The following is a 22,451-nucleotide window of genomic DNA, read 5'->3' on the forward strand; positions in this document are numbered from 1 at the left end:
CTGGCTAAGGGCAGACTTCCTGTTACAGAGCCACAGCTCCTTGAAATGAGATTTATGCAAACCGGCTAAACGCTGTGATGTCACAGCGCACTGATAGACCCAAGGGCTATCTCCCTTCTACAGACATTTGATAAAATCAGGAACTTCAGATACAACTCGGGAAGAAGTTCACCTCAGAGCCTATTAGGGCAAACTATGAAAACTTGTTAGGGTCTTTCTCCAATCCTGAGATCCTTTACTGCAAGGGGACTTCACAGAGTCCAAGGGTCTCACTTTTGTTGTGTTTTTTTGTTTGTTTGTTTCATGTGATTTTTAAAAAGTCAGTTATTCTGGATGTTTGAAAACTGAATTAAGAAAAATTCACTCAGAAGTTGGCTGAATGTTGCAAGCTTGCAAAATGGAAGGATTTCCCCTCATTCCCCCTGTGAGTATCTGGGGTTTATTCCTAATATGGATGATTGGGCTCAGTAGCAAAAGACAAAGTAAACTCGGCTTTATTATTTGAGAATGTCTCTCTGTTGGTCTGTATTTGTATTGCCAGGAAGTTGGGCTCAGGTCAATATATAAAACTAGTGACAACATTGCAATGAACGGGAAATTAACATTTCCTCCCTAAACTTGTATCTGATTTTGATCTCCAGTTGTTTTCAAAGATTAAACTCATGGTATTTTTGTAGGGTATATGTACAGCAAGTCAGTAAAATTTTTTCTTCCGTACCGCCTTTGTGGTATAAGGCTGAGTCTTGCTTCAGGTTGTAATTATTAATTAGTCTTGAGACTCGGACATAGTTTATGTATTAAATATGTACCAATCTATGAGAGAAGAGTTGCCGAACGCTGCTTTTACATTTTGCAGACTTCAGGTCTTTGTGTTCTTTGTAATGACAAAATTCTAGTCTCTAGCTTCAGCTTCTCTCTATCATATTTTACACTTTATATTTTGTGACTTTTATTTAAAATATAAGCCAGGAAATAACCTTAAATTATTTTGAACACATATGGATGCAGTTGAAAACTTTCCTATTTCAGGCTGTAAAAAGCAAGTGGTGAAGTGGGGCAGGGGGAAATAACATGGCCCTTAATTGGGTCTTTCAATCTCTTCTCTCAGTTACAAATTTTCTGTACAATTATATGGCTGTTTCTGTTCTTTCTTTAACTCTGAAGCATTTTTACACTGCTGTAATTTACATTGTGGTCAGTTTGGGGATTATTATTTGTGAAGAATATAATCTCACTAACCAGCTGTTCAGAGACAAACTGTAATGGGAAATCTCAAGGTAGAATGGGTAAAGTAGGCCCTAACAGGATTTGCTAATTCCGTAGTAGCTGAAAAGATGTCAGATAAGGTGTTTTACTTGGCTTTTTACATGATAGATGACATATGGTATTTGCTGTGTGTGTTCAGAAAAGAGAATGAGAGACAATGCAACTCCAAGAGTACTGTAACAAAATTTGTATCATGCTTTCTTTTCATCTTATCCCATCTAACGAAGGCTAAAGGCATGTTTCCTTATTTTCCCTACAGAAAGATGGCCCTTTGAATTCCTTTCATGTTTTGTATCCACATTGACTGAAAAAATACCTGTTATTTTAATGAAATCCATTATTCTAGCAGTCCATCAACTTGTGTCTATGAAATCCATTATTCACCCAAAGGGTGAGAAGACCTAAAAAACTTCTTTCTCTTTCTTAAATACTCGGGTTACCCAGTGGATCTATTGTAAATATGTCCAGATAAGAATTTGAAAAGAAACTGAGAAGATGAAAAAATTACATAAAGATTTCTGAATATGTTACTTGTTGAGCTTAAAAAAAACAAAAAAAAATCTTGTCCCCCACTAGCATCTCCCACTATTTTTATTATTAATGTTAATTTTCTTTCTACTCGTTTCCTCATAGCCACCTTCTGTGGTCTGTTTCTTCACTCTTGAATTTCAGTGCATAGATTGACTAAATGGAGTGAAAATCTAACACGGTCTGGCTCATATTCTAATTTTTGTTGCAGATAAGAATTCTGGCTGACTTTGTTCAGGTGAATGAGACAACAGGCAGTGAAAATGCAATTACATCTTATAGGAACACTTGACAGGGCAATTTGTTTTTGTTTTTTGTGATTAAAATGTTCAAAAATGAAAACTGTCTTTTGTGCTTTCAAAATTGTTTTACATTTACTTGCTCTGAGCACTGACAGTTAGAGCCCCACATGGCATCACTATAAAAGTCTGGGCCTCCTGGGACCTGTTTCAGAGGGGCAACATTAGCCTGTTTCTAGACGCAGGGTTTCTGTGAGGCAACACTTCCCTCCTCTGCCCCTCCCCTTTCAGTTGAGGGTGGGTCGGTAACTGCCTTCCTCTTGACTATGCGAGGAAACTCTTAACCTTCGTTTGCAAAGTGCCGCTCAAATGGTTTAAGAGTTACTGCATCTTTCTCTGAAGATTAAGAACTTAATATGGAAAAGTCCTGCAAACCGGGCCCATCTTTTAATACAGGATAGGATCTAGTCATGCTACTGAGCAGAAAACATCTTTATCTAAAGAGGCCTTCAGATTATCTGCGAATCCCTAAGTAGCCACCTGTAGTACTCAGCTTTGAATGGAGATATATTTGTATGAGAGTGAAAATGCACCTCAGAAGTGTTCTGTTCCACATGACTGCATCTCCGAGGTGGTCCAGTGAGGCTGGCGCAATGAGTGACCATGTTAATATTTATACTCATCTCTCCTAAAATAGTTATACTCTAAATTTTTCCAAGGAAATAAGGTTAATCTTGGCCTTTAAACTTGTCTCAGCAGCACATCATTGGAAACTGTGTGGAGTATTTCTGAATCACATGCCAATGAATAGTTATGTCAGGGTAACAAAAAAAGATCAGAATTCAGTGAATTTGTAATCACCTGGAATCATCTGACAAAGTCTTGGTGAATAATAAGAATTTTCAGATTGTTATTCAGTTGAATCCCCTGTATCTCTCTTAACCAATGCCAACTAAGCTCTGTCCAAATAGTTTTGTGGCTTTTTGCTTGTTGCAACGATTTCATCTAGATTTTCAGGACAAAGAAGGAAGGTGGACACAACTCTCCATTTACCAGTCAATGACAGATAAAGACTTGTTTGCTGACTTCTTGCTTGAGGCTGGAACATGATTTTTGATAATGATGTACTGCACTTCTGGGCATGTAGGAAAGGAGAAAACTTTAGACCACAGCCATGAGTTTCTAACAAAGGTTCCTGTCACTCTTTTTCAGGAAAACAATTGCTAGAACAATGTCCATAAATGTCCATTAAGATCAGCTAAGCAACTAAATTGTAGCATAATCTATTTGTTGCTTTTTTCCTGGGGAAACAAAACAGTTCAATGAGTGTCATGGAAGTGCTACAAGTAAGTAAGACGGTGAAATGTATGTGTGGGTGGGGAGGTTCCAGAGAAGGACAGGGCTGGTGGGAAATGATTGGTGCAAAAGGCAACAGTAGCACATGGTGAAACCTCTTCTCTCTACTAGAGAAAAATAAGTTTTTAGTAAGACTTAAAGGAAGAAGAATCAGAGAGACATATTACAAACAGGCTTGGATATGGTTTCTCTAATGAACGAAGGAAAACATCCCACCCCCTCATAGGATAAGCATAATCAAGGAAAATATGATACACAGACTTTTAAATATATATTACAAATCTTCCCATATTGGTTGCTGTACCATTGCAGATCAGACACCAAGATGAAAAGTGGTGCCACTTCAAGTCCTTTGTGGAGATGCACTGGTCAAGGTTACATGAGCTAATAAGGATATACATACATGTATTTCATCCAGTGGATCACTGAACAGAAGATAAATTCTAGAAAGAATATCCCCACAATCCATAAGGAGATTCTAAGTCCCAGACTTTCAAAACTAAGTATGTAAAAAACAGTGATCTATACAAAAGCAGACTGATTTTTAGATGCTGAGTATTGCAACTCTGCAATTAGCAATATCTGTAAATATTAAGGAAATCACTTTTGTTTAAGAGTCTAACTATTTAACACATCTTCCTTTAGCTCTGATCATTGAATACTCATCTGAACCATTAATAATAATCTCTGAATGGTAGAAATACTTCATTCTCAGTTCTCAGCATGTGAGAGTATATTGGCTGTTAGTGAGTATATTGGACTGAAATGGGGGAATATGGAAAATCTGGGAAGAAGAGACAACTAAGGAAAAATGCAAGTAGGAAAGTAAGATATCCTTTCTTATCTATTTTGGGACTGCTACTTGGCCTGCCTGCCAAGCTAAGGTTCTGTAAAGATATAAAAGTGATAGAGCTTTTGTAGATGAACAGGAGCAGCAGTGGAAATTTTAAACATGGCAAATCAAGCCTAAATTGACTGGACAATGATTTCTTTGGAAATTTGTTTACTTTTGGCTAAATATGTATCAAAGCTAAAAATTTTGATGCATTTAGATATGGAGAATTTGTACAATTTCAGTCAAGTTCTAGTATTTGAGCTGAAAGGAAACAAAGATTATTCTTTCAAATGATATACATTTATATGACTTTTTTACCTCCATTTCTCCCAAATTATATGATGTGCATTTTCTGTTTGGATGTTGAGGTCTCTCCTTTCACAGAGCAAGAGTGGTTTCCTCTGAGCTATGACAAGTTAGAATTTCTGAATATGAAGACTCATATCCTTTAAAGGCAGAGATTTCATACATTCTTCAGGCTGACATGATTTTGACAGGAAGCATATATTTATGGAAAGGAAATGGGGGAGTGGGGTTACTTAATTTGCAAAGATAATGAAAACTAGAAATTCCATTCAGAACTTCATCCTCCTATTTGGCCTGTGAAGAATGCCTCAGCACCTTTTATTGGAGGAGATCAAAGTACACCCCAGGTATAACAAATTAGGATGACTGAATGCATATGACAAGCTGTGGTTAGAAACAACACAAAGAAAATATGTAGAGGAAAAACAGGAGCATTGGACAGACAGTATGCTTGTACTGTCTCCTGTGATCACCTCTCTAAAATCTGGAAAGTGGGCTATACTTTCCATTAAATCCCTGTGTAGATGAGGGGTGATTTTACTAGAATAATATTGATATGGAAAGAGAGACTGAACCTACTCCCTCTTGAGATCTGAAATAAGAGGAGTCTGGTACTCTGCTGTGGATACAAGCAAATGATGATTATCTCCTTTCATCTAGTCTTTCTCTTACATTGTCTTTGTTGTGGGTTATCGTTTTCTGATGTTCTCTGCAGAACAATTATCTACCACCACATGTATCAGGAGCTTACAGCTAGGCAAAGAGTTTGCTCCTGGAGCTTTGAGAATCTGACACCTCTTTAGTGTTCATTTCAATTCATTCTGGAAGTGATGACATTTTAGATACTCATACCAGTACATTCTAACATGATACGCTAACAAAGCACACAGCTGCCAGTGGGGTTCTAAAAAGCTTCCAAGTACTTTCTAAGAGTATTTTTTATCCTTTTGTGTTCTGATATCTTAATTGTCTGGGAAGAACTCTTTCCTGTTATTGATCTGTTTTCTTCAATGTCATCATAGAAATGACATCCCTAGAAAATAACAATCTTTAAATCCTGCAGTTGCAACAGAATGAACTGAAGGAGTTAACTGGAAGAATTAAATGAGAAGAATTAATGAGGAATGGCAACTCTGATCTGGTTTTCACCAAAAAGAAATCTCTTGCTTTTGCCAGCTGCTTATCTTCCACCTCTAGCTGGATTTTAACAGTAGCTGCTGCCTTAGGTTTCATGTTCTCAAGGAAACTAAAAGAGCAAGAAAAAGAGAAGCTTGCCTGCTTTTCTAGCATGCCGTCACCGTAGCGTAAACTTAGAAAAATCCTGTGTTCCAAAAATGAGCCAGATTCATGAAGGGAGATGAGGATTTGAGATTTTTATCTTTCCCAGATTTTATTGGCACTTTCAGAGTTCATATGATCTTTCTGGTAGTGGCTGTTAGCCTTCTGAATACAGCCTCCTTTGTCTCCAGCATTCTCCTTTGGGTTTCAATAGCAGTGGTGGGCAAAACAGCCCATCTGCAGAAAACTGGGCAGTTGACCAGGTCAATGAAAAGGGATGTGTTTCTAGAGCTTATTGCACCGTGCCTTCTGAACGGGTGGCACAGTTAACTATGGCATGTGTAGGAAGGGGCAACAACAACTATTTTGAAATAGTTAGAGCTGGTCCTGGCAAATAGCAAAAGAAAATCTTTTAATGACCTTAACTGGAGAAAAGTTTAGAAAAGCCTGTGAACAACCATTGTGCTGTTCTAATTCTTCATTTTGGAAAAAGGCAAAATCAAACTTTAAATGAAGCAACAAAGTTGTGCACAACTAAAGATAAACCACCTTTATTGAAACAACAGAATAAATTAAAAACTGCTCATATTGGACTGCTAGGCATAGGGAGGAACACAGGCAGGACAGTTTTCCTATGTCACCTGTTTTAAGAAGTAAGAGAAGACTTTCATTCTACCACTAAGCATCTAAGGTCACATTTCTGCCCCACATCACTTGGACTTTCTAAGTCTTCTCTGGGCATACCTAACAGCCCTGTGCAGCTGATTTGAACCAGCAAATTTATCTAGTTTATCTTGTACAAAAGCTGAGAAATAAAATGTTTTCATGCCCTCTGTCATCATTACCCTCCCTTTATTAGCAATTAAAAATTGCCACCATTTAGTGAGACCACCTACAAACACTCAGAATAACACTCTCGGGCAAGACACGTTTCTGCTTGCTCTTCTGTGTACAGGAGGAAGAAAAAGAGTAAATGTCCATCACAACTAAAGAAAAGGTTTCTCTGATGTGCTAGTGTGACAGCTTCCTGGCCTGGGCCTGATGTCTGAGGTAGCACTCTAACATCTGCAGAAGGTTGGGGGGTGGGATGTCAAGAACTTGTGTAATACCACAGGACAAGTTCTGCTATACAGACAGCAGAAAACTATTCTCTCATTAGGTCTAAGGAGATGGAGTTCTCTTTTTTTTGCAAGCCAGTGCTTGGTGTCAAGCTTTTTATTCCTGCTGGTTCAATAAATCTTGAAGCCTCCCCATTCTTTCCCTTAGCAATAGAAAATGTGTTGGCAACGCCCCCTTTCCTAACTGATGGGAATGATTTTGAAGGGATTTATCTAAGCTTACAGTTCCAAAAATTCCTCTTCTCTTTACAGCCCTCTGAAGATATGGTACCCTATGAGTCAGACCTCTACCGACAGCCCCATGACTATTACCAGTATCTCAACAGTGATGGAGAGAGTCATGGTGGTAAGTTTAAAAATATTTCCTTGGAGCATAAAGTCTCATGGGATATTGCAGGAAAGAGATTTAGGACATTCAGGAAAAGAACAAACATGTTGTTTTGATCTATAATATATAGGCACATACTTTCAAATCAGAAACCTACAATAATTCATTCTGTTTAGTGACACCATTCCAACCCAGCAACCACAACACAATCCTCTCTGAAAGAGAATTTTAGAAAGCACTGAATAATGCAAGGAACTTCCAGGACATTCAGTGTATTGCCAAGAAGGTGGGATCTCATGATCTCTGTCCTTCACTATCTTTGCTGTGTTTTAACTTTTCTCTGCAGATCAAAAGCATTCTGCTTATTTCAGAACTCTTTGAGGACATGGATTTGCAATACTGTACTTCTCTTCTTGTGCTGCCATCTCCAATTCTTCTTTGACTTAGGTCCTAAATACTCTGTTTGTTCCTGCATTTTTATTCTGTTTCTCTGGCATTTGGCCACTTTCAACTCCATATATTTCTCTTTCTTTTTATCTCTTTTGCATGCTGCCACACCTAGCTTAAACTTTCACTCTTCCTGCAATGCACCCAAGTACTTCCTCTCTTTATATCTATGTAAAATTTCCTTGTAACAGTTTGTATATAAACCTAGCTCAATATAAAAATACTGTATGATTATTTATTGCTTCAATTTATATATGCGATTTCAAATTAATGTTGGTATTGAAGTAAGTTTTGCTGTCTTCTGTATCTTCAAGTCTTCTGGGCACTAGGCTCTGTATCAATGCAGAGGGGAGAACACTGCTTTGTGAATCTCCTCTCCTGTGCAAAACAATGTTCCAGCAACACCACCCAGGAAGTATCAGGGTCAGTATTGACTCAGGAAGGAAAAGCACCGTTCTGCTGTATCACTCATGGCAGTCATGGCAGATCCTGGAGTTTCCCTTAGAGACTCCTACAGATACAGTAACTAGACCCATCACTGCTTAGTTTAAGACATCTAACAACTTCATAGCATAGCACTGCTTTATCTGTGGCAGCAGAATCCATATTAAAGAACAACAAGTTTCAGAATAGGCTGGACATTTAACTAAAAAATTTGTTCTCGACATTGCATTCAAAAAACAGATAAGAAATTATTAGGGCCTGGAGACAAAGAATTCATTTCATTTTTATAAGTTATTTCATGGCCTCTGTCAAGTCACATTGATCAAACCCAGCAACTTCCATACGCAAATTCAGGGTTTTTACATTATAATCTGTACCTCAGCTTCCATATCCATAAAATAAGGATAACATTTATTATCTCAAAGGACAATTGTGACAATTAAACAATAAATATAAAAGATGCCATGAAGGAAAAAGCACTGGAAAAGAACTCTTCTGTCATCAAATCTAGGCTACCTCAGGCAACAACACCCCTTTATCCTTCATAACTTTATGAAGTCCAATCTGGCTTACTGTCCATTTTTCTACTGGAAGGCTCTTCTTAAGGTACGCTGCTCAGATCACTAGCATGTTTTAACTCTTTCTGATGAACACCAGAAAACTCAAAGCCACCTATGTGGATTAAGTAGATTAAGTACTCTATTCAATGTGAATGCTGAGGGCACCTAAACAGCCATTCAAGACAAAAATAATTGTTTTTTTTCCTAAACTTTTGTTACATTTAGTCAAAAGACTCCAAAAATGTTGTTAAAGTTCTCCTACAGCAAGTGGTTATGGAAGAGGCAACTTAATCCCAATCTACACATTTCAACTGAATTTTTACTTACAGAAGAATTTTTACAATTTTTTTTTAAGAATTTTTATGAATTTTTATTTCTGTAATGTAGTTGGTTATGCCCAAACATTTTATATGCCATAGTCTTTCTTGAATTGCTCAGTCTAATGAACAATGAAAAACTAAGGAGTACAGAGGGGAGTGACTACTTGAGTGTCAAGCATCTACTTGACTAGACAGTAAAGTGCATGCAGCAGAATGGCACTAATTTGATAGCTATGAGATCATTGCAAATAAGTGAATCTGTAAATTTAACTAACAAAAATAAACCGTAAAAAATCCACATGCTAAATCATAACATGCATTGTTTGCATTTATTTTGTATATTGTAGATTAACTATTTTGCAAATACTGTAATAAACAGAGATACAGGCATGTGAGCAGAAGCTACTTCAAGTGTTCATGTATTAGTGTTCATGCCCTACCCTGAGCTTGTATGCTAGTAAAACTGTAAATGTAATGTAGCACATTTTGTAACACTAATGCAATCTTGGTAATTACAAAATTCCACTGCACTTTTGTCTCTAAATTATTACTAAACATGATTGGTTTAGTAAAAAAAAATCACTATTTGTATGAAGCTAAATGTCGGCCACTTTTCATTTTGTTGCTAGTTTCATGAAACTTATTAGTTTTTGTGATTTGGGTTTTTATTTTCATCCCACCTCCTGTAGTAATACGACCATTTAAGATCCTTGTTAGGATTTTAGCCCACATAGTAGTGGAGGAAAATCCAAACATGTGAACCTTAGCCTTAAATACCATATGGCAAATAGAAAGAACTCCAAAATCCCCTTATTTTAAAGTCATTCTCAAGATTTCTTGGGGCCTGACTCATGGATTTTCTAACATTTGGCATTATTAAAATCATAAAGTTTGTTAATTAGTAAAGTGAGAGCTAATGAGATTCTATTGTCATTCTGCATAAGACTGCTGTACTGCCTAGAAACATGGCATTTCACTCAACAGAGTGGTTCTATAGGGAATCAAGACACGGATTTTGCAGTGTCCTTCGATATTTTTCTCATTTCCTCTATGGGATTTCTCTTGGCTTGTTTTTTCAGACAGGTAAAATACAGTGGGAACATCTAAGCCATGCAGTGAGGCACTGTGTAAAAAACCTTCTCTTAGTTCAAAATGAGTTGGAATATCTGCATGGCATGGAGGAGCAAAACCATTCAGAGATACTAGCTCAGACCTCAAAAGTATAGCCATGTTAATACAGTGATCTTAGATCAGGCAGAGGGCTGTGCTGACATAGCGATCACATTTCCGGTTCAAGAGCTGTCTCATGAATTTCTGCATGGTTTTGCACAGCGTGATGCAGATTTAGCCAGTTGCTCCACTTAATACTTTTCTCAAGCCTACTTCATATTCTAACTGCTTGTCATGATGTTATTTATCTATTAAAACAAGAGGAAAGAAATTTCTCTTGAACAGAGAATGTCCAAGAAAATTTAGCTGTTTTCTAACTTCTGGAGTGCAAATCTACCTCTATGATGAATATTAACACAATGCCTTTAGATCCATTATTGCTTCCCAGCAGGCTAACACCCCTTCTGTCATGGGAGGGAGTTCGGAACTCATGACTGTCCTTCCTCTAACCTTTCACTACATACAAGACCAAAACAAACATGATCTCGATGTCTCTATAAGAGAGATTTTTTTCACATCCTCTTTCACTTCAGATGAAATTTCTCATAATGACTCCATTGTGTAGCTATAGGTTGGGTTTTAGTGACATTTTCCTTGACCCAAAGAATAGACACTTTCCATTTCTAGAATGTTTCTCTCCTTTCCTTTCTCTTCCCTCCACCTTTACATTTTTGTGAAAAGAACTGCAACGAATTACTGACATCACACTAACACAGAAGGTAGAAGGAAATAGCTGCAATGCAGCTGGTAACTCCAATACCTGCAGATATTTATAAATTGTTTGTGTTTTGATGTGCACTAAATTAGGCAGGGTGGTGCAACTGTAGAGTGGTTTGCGGAGACAGAATGAGGAATTTCTCTTTTAAAGTCACTAAAGCAACTTTTTTTTTCCCAAGGATCACTCTGAAATTATACATAATTTAGAATGAAATAAGGTCTTTTCTCCTGTCACAACTTGATTATTTGGATGTAAGTTTGTGTTGAAGTAATTTCTGACATTGTAACATATAAGTATTATGCGGTCACTTTAAGTCCCCAAATGGTGTATTATTAGTATTATCGTATTAAAGTATTATTATAGCACTTCAGCAACGTATTATACAATAGAAAAGAAATTCATTAATGAGTAGGCTAATTATTACATAGAGATTAACACAAATAAGCGTAAATACGGCCAAGCAAGAGTTTAAAAGGACAAATCTAGAGGCAGCAAGAGTCTTGTCACAGGCTCCACTAAGTTAAGAGATATCTTGAAGTATAAAAACATCCCTGCTCGTAAAAATATTTAAGAAGACTCAAAAGCAGACTACTGGAGCATGCACAAATACTCATGGTTACACATGTTGGAAATGTACTGCCTTGTCTCTTGATCACCTTAGCTACTACTAGAAAGAAACTCCACAGCTGAAGAACTGTTATTGACATTACTCACTCTCCAGCCTCAAGAGAGTTTTATCCGGGCTTGGTCATCCTCAAGATTATTTACGGTTCTCATTTGCTGCAGTAGATCACCGAAGAGAAGTGGTCTTTGAGAAAAAATGTTGCCATCTGAAAGAGGATTTTCTGCACAAGAAGCACAAACAGATCAGTCTAAGGAACAGGAGTACAGAGTACTCTTGCGATGCATTCTCAACAATTTATTATGTAGGGCTGGCTGTCTACTGGCCCAAAGAATAACTATATGTTGCCACCATGGGTGGTTCTAAGTAGAGTAATTTGCAGTAGTTTAACCTGGCAAAAGCATGAGTTAGTGCAGCTCAGCCTTCTAATTACACAAATATCTTTCAGACCGAATGAGCCCAAAGCCTCCTACCAGAACACTACCTGTGGATTCAGACTCACATACACTCTGCCATTCCTTGGGTTGGAGAAGATGTGAATATAATATGTAAAAGTACTTGCATACTTTGCATCCTGCAAGATCCATTCTTTTCCCAGAGAAAACAAAATTTCTCTCTAGCATTAACACATGAAGAAGTGCTACCAGGCTTTATAACTTCTGGCTATAAAATCCATATATAGTCCACAGAAAGCACTATATAAAAAAGCAATGAAATTACAAAGTCAATGCAGCAACTCCCTGAGCACTTTTAAAAACACCTTTCCATCCCTTTCACATGCAGTGACTTGGTTTATCCATGATACAAAAAAAGTAGGAAGGGCAGAAAAGCAAGCCCTAGTGTGGAAATGGTCTGATAAAGCCTCCAACAAGTACATTTCTACAGGCCTGAGCCCTAAAGGCAGCAAAAAGAGCCTACAACTTCCCAGATACAAAAGTTTGTATTATGAACATGTCATCTTGAGACATCAGGTTCACTCTGAGAGAAGCCACATTCAAAACCACTTTCCTGCTTTTCAAAATCTTCAGTGTGTTAGGCCTAAATATCTGAAAGATAAATGGGGGAAGGATGAGGAGGCAGAAGTTGAKAAAAAGAATGAAACTGGTATTCAAAAACAAAAATATTCACAGCATGTCAGTATCCAGATAATGTCACACACAGTAGCATCATATTACAGAATGAGACAGTTAGTCCTCCCTTTATATCTTCAGTACAAGTGCACTGGGAACAACATGTTCAGTTCTGTCCATCATATTATCAGAAGGATGTCAACAGATGGAAGGGAGTTTGGACAAGAGCACAAGTATGATTAGGGGGTTGAATGTACTGATTTATATTGAAAGATTAAGAAGGTAAACACATACAACTGGATTAAGTGTAGTTTGTGAGGATACATGATAGCAACCTGAAAATATGTGAAGGGTGAGACAGAAATAATTTAGAATAATATAAGGGGAGAAAATGAGGAATAATGAGATAAAAATTAGAAATGTTACACTGAATATCATAAAGAACTTCTGACTATGCATAAAATGATGCATGAAAAGTTAAATTATGAAAGACTAGTTCCAAGCTCTGTCAGAGCAGAGGACGTGATGTTGACTTTGGTTTTAAAAAACAGAGTGCACACAAACATGTGCATAATTATGCATGCAGCTACTGTATGAGACAAATGAAGTTTGCAAAGCTTCAAATTTCCTCTAACAGATTTTAAATTTTGAACAAAAAATATGAAATTTTGAAAATTTAGGAGAGGTTTATATAGAACAGAAATTTAAAACTGAGAATTGTATGGAATTTAGTTTCAAAGTAAATATATCAGGAGACAGTACACCGATTATCTGAGTGCTTTTTTATGTCTTTGAAAAGAATCTAAATTTCTCACACATTTCTAATATAATAAAAAGATAAAAATAGCTGAGAAAATTCTGCATCAGACATTTGCCCCACTGTACAAGAGTGTACCCAGGACATTCCCAACAGTTTTTATCTTTTTATTCTCTGATATTGGTACTGAAAAATGTGTAACATAACAACACAAAATTAGAGGAAAAATCAAGCAAAGTCCCATGCCTTTTCTGCAGCATTCCTGAAACTTTGGTACCAGATTAAAACAAAGGATGAAGATAATTGCAGAAAGAGCTGTAATTTTCTGCACTTCTATACCATGAGGAAGATTCAAATGACAATCTGACAATATATAAAAGACTGGAATTTGCTGCTTCGAGAAGGGAAATGTAAGATTGACAGGGTCTCCTGTTGCGAAAGGTGCCAGCACTAACCCCTTTGGCACTTTATGCTATATTACCACTGAAATCTATCACGGTTCCATCTAAGAGTATTTTCCTAATGAAAACTGTCTAAGTATCACTTGCGAGTCACAGGCATTTAGCAGATTAGGAAAAGAAAACTCTATAGGGATATCTACGGATTGTGACAGGGAGAAAGGACAGTAACAGGAGTAGGAAGCAATGAAGGACAGATAAATGCAATGTTTCTTACTTTTGTAATGACATACAAATTGTTTTTATTTTCCTTAGATCATTACTGGGAATATCATCCACACCACATGCACAGTGAGTTTGAGACCTTTGGAGACAACCACTTCACAGAACTGCAGAGCGTACAGCCTCCCCAGCTGCAACAGCTCTACAGGCACATGGAGATTGAACAAATGCACGTCCTGGATTCTGCAATCCCAGCCACACACATTGGACTCAACCATCAGGTATGGTTACCAGTTCTTGCTCAGAATTTATGGTGATAGTTAAGGGCAGGGAACAGGGTGCATCAGGAAGTGCATATTGTTATGCCAAAGGTGTCAAAGAAATGAATTATATGAATTGTTACTGCACAAGTACTTAATATAAAACTCTTCATTCTGAGGAAAAGTGTGGTTTAAGCATTCTTTTCATCTGAATGATGGTTCACAGGTTGCCCCTTATTCAATGGGTCATGTTCCTCAAAATGTGCATAAAAAGACAATTCCATTTTGTGGGGGGTTTTGAAATTTCAAAATTTTGTTTAATTTGGAATCAAAATCAGCAGTTTTGAAATTCTGCAGAGGGACTGGACTTGAGAAGCTGTGCACTGTTATAGAGAAGGTATCTGTGACTCTTAGGAAGTATTCTGAGCCCCAAAATAGTAGGAAAGCTTTAAATATTTCCAAGCAGCCCTCACAATTTCACACACACAGAATCCTACATGAAACACAAATAAAGACAAGTCACAGGCAATTTTACCACCATTTTGAGGACAATCTACTTATGTTTCTACCTAAAAGTAGATAAGTCATGAGATACAATACACTGCCTTGTCACTACTCAGTTTTTAAATGGAGACAATCATCTCCCAGTAAAAAAATGAACTCCACTGTTCAATAAAGATAGTCATGGAAGTGCCACTGAGTACACACTAAAGCTGAAATTATAAGGAGTTCCCTGGTACTGCAAATATGCTAGCACAAAGTGGGAGTGGGAATCCCTTTTAAACCATTGGCACCCAAGAATATGCCCAAACTCATTACAGGGAACAATGAGCAAGCGATGTGATGTTGTGCTAAGGAGTTTCCCAGGACAGGCAAGCTACTGATAATTTGCTGAATACAAGACATACAGTAGGACCAAGGTCAGAGAAAGAGGTGTTTACTGATCACAGTGCTGCTTATAATGGTGCCATGGCTGAGGCTTTGTCAGAGAAACTGCTTTCATGAAGTTGTTATTTTGGGTTTCTTTGTTCAAAGCAAACTGAAATTGTATACAAATACATAATTAATAAACAACAAATACGGAAAAAATTTGAGTGATTAAGTTACACTATCAACAGGAAACTGACTTACTGAAAGCCCTCAAACTTGTCACCTTTTGCTCAGTAAAAAATCAGCAACAGAATATAAGATGCAGATACAAACAAAGAATTAGGAACAGAAAGTTACAAATATAAAAAATGTTTCATGGAACAGCAGTTTGTGGGAAGCTTCAAGCCATTTCAGTTGCTCAGTGTAACTGCTAGTACGTAATGACCAACCGTTACATCCAACCCAAGGCCAAGAATAAAACTAGCCCCATTATGGATTTCTTTGGAAGCATCACCAGAAAACAAGAGAAAGGGTGGTTTTGCTTATCCTACTTCATGCTACTCAGTTACTACCTTTCATTTCAGGATGAAAGATAGAGAATAAAGAGCCCTGCCCTCCCTCTCCCATACCCCATGCCAAGCTGCAGATGATATGAGTAGTCAGTTCACCGCTAGTCTCCTCTTCCTCACCAGCTGGGGATCTTTGGGTTTTTACTTTAACCTATAGCAACTCATGCAAGTGGTACTCAGCATGCTCTGAGGTTCGGACTCTGGTGTGTCTCAGCCACAACCCTAGGCAACACATACTATTATTCAAGGCATCTTCAGGGAAACAGAAGCAGGAAGCAAGCTTTAATCCTCAGCTGAATTTGCCAGTTACTAACTGCGCCCCTGGCTGTCATGCAATATCAGAACTACAGTTTGCAAATAAAGGAAGAACACGCAAAGATATTTCTCCAATTTTCTGTTGATATCACATTATTTTTCAAAATCAAATTTGAGGCTCAAACTATCCCTGGACAAGATTTCTTTAAAAAGTTTTGATAGCCTGCCCACAGGTGCCCTCACCAAATAATAAATGAAGGAAGGAACAGCTATTCTGACAGGAGAATGAAAGAAAAGGTAGGAAAACTGTGATGAGAAATAGAAAGAGGAAAACCACAGATAGATGCCACAGAGGCTGAGACAGCATCAGAATATGGAAAGTAGCTAGCAATTTCTTCAAGTTCTCCCTTTCCAGAATTGTATTAATAACCTGGCTCTTTTAAACACACTAGCAGGTCCCTTGCAACTCTTTGTGTAACATTCTCAGGACACTGTATGTATTGACCTACGCTGAGTTTCAGACATTAGGAAAGTAATTGTAACCAAAAATGCAGCAGATAAGGACAGCAGAGACTGTGGGTGAAGCTCAGWCAGCTCCCCAGTTCAGTATCTGCACCTTCCTTTGCTCAGGAGTCACCATTCCTCCTCCCTCCTCCACAGCGCTCTCCCACCTTACCCTCCACCCTGGAGGAATCATTTTCCTTTCTCCCACCCCACCCCTCAACGCACTCTGAGTTTCCACAACCACCTTCTTTCCAGGGGCACCAACCTCTGTCCCCCTCCCCCATAAGACATTGTCTCACCATCTCATTTCCCTTCCCCCACCAGCAATGTCTCTCCCTTCCTTCCCAACTCTGAGGCCACAGCTTTCTTAACTGTAAAATGCTAAAGGTGACTCTGTGGTGAGGGCTGAAGTTTCACTCTTGGGGATCTGACAGGAAGCTTACACACACTCTTACCCAATCCTGGCCTTCCTGCCATGTTCGTCTCCAGCCAATCTGCCAACTCATTAACCGCCAGCTGCTGCACCCCTAAACCAGCTCTTTGAGCACTCCTTATTGGGACATTTTAAACTGGTGCAAAGCTCATCTAAAAAGCACCACCCAGCAAGGCCTAATATCGGGTGGGTAGTGTGAGTCATGAGGTGAACATCCACTCCCCGCTTCAGTGCCTAAGCTTGCGTGAAGGGAATCATGCTTAAAGCATTTTTTCTTGATGGAGGGAAGAAGAGCAGTTCAAAAGGAGTTTGCCTTCTAGGACTATCGATCTGGGACATTTCATGAGAACCACATTTTATTTGCTCCTGGGTTTGGGGTTGTTGTTTTTTTTAATGTAGGAATTGGGTTCCTTATTCCCCTCTCCCACAGGCTGATCTGTTTCTGACTCTTCAATAAGGAGCTGTAGTAACTCATGGCAACTAGTCATGATCCCTAACAAAACAGAAAGAAACTGAGAATTTACAGAGTGGAAGTATATTCCACATTGCTCCTGATGTGTCCCCTATAAAAGGGTGAGAGAATCTAGCACAGAAGATGGCTTGCTAGCTTTCCAGATGAGAAATCCCCATCAGCAGGGAATTTTCAGACAGCCACTTAGGAAAAGAGAATGTGATCCAGTATGATGTATTCTTTATCTTAGTGGGAAAACTATTCCCCTCCACAGGAGGGAATTCAAGACAAGAAGCTGACAGATCTGCATAACCCCTGCTCCAGGGCTGGATGCAATGCTATAGGGATTCACTGCTGTCAGAAGGTACTATATCCTAGAAAGAAAAAGAAGACAATAGAGCCAAAAGCAGTCAAAGTGGCTATGCTAGGGCAGAGCTGCTCAGCTCTGCCAAATTTAAGAGTATTTCCAGAAAGTCCATGTTAGAAAAAAGTTGTTGTCAAAAGCAGTTTTGCACAGGGGATAGGTAACAGGGATCAGAAAGTCATTGGAAAAATGCTGTCTTGGTATACAATCCTATACAGCAGGAATCTTGCAATATTTTGAAAGCAATTACAATATTTTCAAAGCAAGTATTACCAATATAGCATTTTTTTCCCCAAAAGGCCTGCCTACAAAATCTCATTTTAGGAGAATGTTCATACAGTAATCCATGTATCAGGCAAAGGCACCTGTTATACGAATACAGTGTCTTCAACCAGAAAAAAAAGTGGATTCTCAGCCCATTAGGAAATCTGGTACTATGTGTGACCGTTATCACCTTCTTCTAGGGTTCTCCTACATAAGCAATACAGCTATCTCCACCCCCAACAAAAGGAAATGCCATCTAAATTAGAAAGAGAAGGTTACTGTACTGGGGAGCTATGGGGGGAGGGGGCAATATCACTTGCATAGGATGTAACATATGGGAAAGTTCTGACTTTCACAACCTTGTTCCTCCTTCCCTCTTGTAAAGACTTATTGAAGATGCATCTTTGTATATGTATAAGCGTTAACTGTTAGCTGGATGGGTTTCTTAGCTGCCTAGTATTTATTTTAAATGTCAACAACTAAGTCACTAGCTATTACCCTAAATAATCCCACATACCTGTTACTTTCTCCCCCTTTTTCTCTGTAATTCCATGACATCTCCTTTTTTCTTTTGATGTCCCACTCTCTGTCACTACCTCCTCCCTCCACTACTACTCTTCTCTCCCAAAGGTTTCCTATTTGCCCCGGATGTGCCTACCGTACCCCTCTCCACCACAGCCCAGTTCTGATGAGGAGGACATAGAAAGGCAGAGCCCCCCACTGGAGGTATCAGATGGGGAGACTGATGGTGTGGACCCTGGGCCTGGAATTATGCATGGAGAAACAGGTCAGTAAAAACTGCAGGACTTGACTGAGCTGTGTGTTGAGCAGCTGTTATGTTACTATTATGATAATGGATAAAGCTGTAGAACTGCTGTGCTAGTATTTTGCCCCACTCCCAAAGCTTCACTTTCCCTGACTCCTCGCACTTTCCTGTCTTCAGGATCATTTATGAGCATAACTGTGTCTAGATTTCAAATCTCATTTCTTCAAGCATTCCCACTTCCTTTTTCTGCTTTGCTTATTCAGGCTTCCTTTTCACTATTGCCATTTCTACTCCCATTTCCATTAACAGATGGGAAAACCAAAGCAAGGAGGTCAAGAAACTGATTTTTAAAAATATTAAGCTCTGTTTGTTCAGTACCTGAAAGTCAGGTTCTGTACAACCTGCCCAAATTAGCTTCAGATTAGTTTCAAATTAGCAATGTTTTTCAATTAGCTTCAAATTAGTAAATTAGCTTCAAAACAAGGTTTAGATCTTTGGAATTCCTTATTATCATTTTTCTTCTTGGTACACAAACCCACTTCAGGTCCTCACAGTGTAACACTGTCTAGTGTTATAAATGTTGCAGATTGAAGAAGTTAGGTGAATTCACAAGCTAGCTGGAACAGTTATATGAACTATATCAATTCCCCTGTTTCATCAGAGACTATACACTGACACTTATGTTCCACTGCCTTTCTCCTCTAACTCTCACACAGGCAGCAAGAAAAAGATCCGTCTGTACCAGTTCCTTCTGGACCTTCTTCGCAGTGGAGACATGAAGGACAGCATCTGGTGGGTGGACAAGGAAAAGGGTACTTTCCAGTTCTCATCCAAACACAAAGAAGCACTGGCGCATCGTTGGGGCATCCAGAAAGGCAATCGCAAGAAAATGACCTACCAGAAGATGGCACGAGCTTTGAGAAACTACGGCAAGACAGGGGAGGTCAAGAAGGTCAAGAAGAAGTTGACCTACCAGTTTAGTGGTGAGGTAATGGGAAGGGGGGTCAATGATAGGAAGCATTATCCTCACTGAGGCCACGGGACCCTGAGCAAGAAAAATTTTAGAACCTCCTGGCTGGATATCAGCAGAGGAGATGGACGCAACTTTCTCTTTGCTTCCTGTGCCCTCTTCTCTACCTTTAAAGGGCCTTTACCATCAGATGTTTCTGGTACGAATTTCCTTCTTCAGCATCTGAGAATCCTAAAGGTGACAGAATTCTTTGCTTCCATCCTACAAGTTGGACAGAGTTGGGAAATTTAAACAATGTACAAATATATTATTGTCAGGAAATATTTTTTGATTGTTTTGTATCTAAAGAATACAGCTGATGAAGTTTTGCCTTCAAAGGTGGTGCTGTGTCATTCACAGTGACACTGCATGAGCTTACAGCTTTCAAACTAGCATTAATACAGGCTCTGCCGCAGCTCTCAAAGCTAGAGAGAAGTTTGCAGATCTTGGAATGATACTTGTTCTTTTAAATAGTAATAACATGTACATATTTAATAAAATTTGATATAATGAAGTCCTGGTGTTTGCATAATAAATGATTACTTCACAAACAAATCTTGCGTGCTTTCATTTATACAGATATAGCTAACACATTATGTGGACAGAAAGCAAACTGGGCTATGGGGCCTTATCTGTATTTCATCTGTCCCTACTTTTAAATTTCCTTAGAAACATCACCAGTGCTATTGGACTAAGTAGCAAAGATAAATAGGTGAGATGTATTACTGTAAAAGAGGCCACAGTACTTAATCAATTTTATTATATATATAATAGAAATTGTCGTTATTTTTGCCTGTGCAAATAAAGACTTACCCAACTGAATAATTTCTGTTCTCTTATACCAAGAAAGGCATTTAGAGCTCTATCCTCTTTAGAATAGAACTATTAATTCATTTTCTTCTGTGGTTTCACTATTTTTCCTGCTCCTGTTCTTTCCTCTTGCTTGCTACCTCCACAGTGATATCTTGCTTTTAGCTGATGAACCTTTCTGGGAAATAACTATTCCTTAATCATGTCTTTACAGAATTCTAGCACCAGAGGTTTTTAAGTTTTTAACTGTGGATTTTAGGCCCTACTGTAAAGCAATTAATAGTCACTAATAACAACTGCATTTTATAAATTACACCCAGAATGCAAAATAAGAGCGAATTCAACACCTAAGATACAATGGTAAAGTTACCCAGTGCAACTGAACACAGAAAAGAAAACAAAGTCAAGACACTGACGAAATTAACATTTTAACATTTAACTTAATTTAACTTTTCTTGACTGTGGTTAAACACTCAGAAATCAGGAAATGTCACCATGACTGAATGAATGAAGCTTTCTTTTGCCATTTCTACAAGTACATTGCAACAGTGTAGTTACACAGTTACAGACCATCAAAGAAACCAACACAATATTCACCCTGAACTCCAGTACACATCTGAAGTACCTGACAAATAATTCACAAGCTATTTATATTCACGACATGCAGCATATATTCATAGTTTGTGACCAATACTAACAGAAGAACTGTATTTTTGGAAGCTGTAAAAAAAATCTGTAAGCTAGCTGGGAGAGACTGAATTCCAAAATATATGAGGCAAAATAAGATAGACAGGTCTGAAATAAAGAGAAGGTTTTTGTTCAACAGTATTAAACAGTAACAGAACATGCCAAATATGATGATGTGAAAGAAATGGATTAAGTAACTTGGAGCTTTTCCAAGCCTGCTCCTAGGAGTATTCCCCACAGAAAGAGGGGAAAGATGAGCAGAACTGAGTTCTCTAAGTTATATCTAAATGCAATCACTTTTATCTACACTAACCATCTCACTGCGGAATTAAAAGTCTGGTGACATCACTGGGCTACCATGACTCCTTGGACCTAAACAGCAAGAAGCTCCTGCTTAAAAAAAATTCACAATGTGGTACTTCCCAAATCTAATTTATGTACATAATAAATACAGCAGCCAATGCCAGAAAACAGCTGAGAATTAAAACTGGGTAAGGACTTCAGAACTTTCTCTATCAAAAGCAGCAGTAATAAACAGAAATTTTCTTTCCATCTTATAAAAAATCTTACAACCCCACTGCTCTATTAAAGAAGAAACTATTAAAGAAGAAATTTTGTTTTTAAAATTGTACAATGACAATCTACTTCTCATATCATACAATGTAATACTCACCAAGTCAGACTCTTATAAACTCCATATGCATCCATATTGCAATTGTAGAATGGAAGGTGAAGATGCTACCTCTTTTGGTCCTAAGACAGCCCTCAGAAGAAGAGGGGAACAGCACTCAACTCAACCCTGACATAGACAGAGTTTCTTCAGTGCTGAGCTAGAAACTCAAGATGCTGAGCTAGAATCTCAAGATTTTTCTGCTTGGTTTTAAAGATGACTCTACCCTACAGACTTGCTACTAGCAAGAGATAAAAGACATTTGCCCTTACCAGATTTGCAGATTTGATATTCAAGAAAACTAGATGATTAATTCCCCTCTTCATAAAAAAAAATCTTTATCACAAATGCAGTTTGAAAAGCAGAACTAATCATTCTCTGGCACTATTAATTCAGAGGAGAAGGATCATTTCCTCTTGCAGGAAAACTATGATGACTAAAAACAGCTAATTGGTGAGCTAATTGTGAAGATATTTAGGATATCATATGAGGATAACTCATTTCAAGCTTGTCAAAGAGCCTTCTTAGATATCAGAGACCTGGTCTCCTGCTTTCCT

The 22,451-nt window shown here is 38.2% G+C and overlaps 1 protein-coding gene across 1 annotated transcript; it reads left to right on the forward strand.

Moving 5' to 3' along the window:
* Positions 1-101: 101 nt before the first annotated feature.
* On the forward strand, positions 102-20,282 carry SPI1 (Spi-1 proto-oncogene). The gene is made up of 5 exons (XM_026082399.1): positions 102-424; positions 7,179-7,272; positions 14,076-14,263; positions 18,583-18,739; positions 19,435-20,282. The coding sequence occupies exons 1-5, from the start codon at positions 380-382 to the stop codon at positions 19,749-19,751; spliced, it is 801 nt and encodes a 266-aa protein (XP_025938184.1). The 5' UTR covers positions 102-379; the 3' UTR covers positions 19,752-20,282.
* The last annotated feature ends 2,169 nt before the right edge of the window (positions 20,283-22,451 follow it).

This window comes from Apteryx rowi, unplaced genomic scaffold (assembly GCF_003343035.1).
Source record: "Apteryx rowi isolate R43461 unplaced genomic scaffold, aptRow1 scaffold_574, whole genome shotgun sequence".
NCBI lineage: Eukaryota > Metazoa > Chordata > Aves > Apterygiformes > Apterygidae > Apteryx > Apteryx rowi.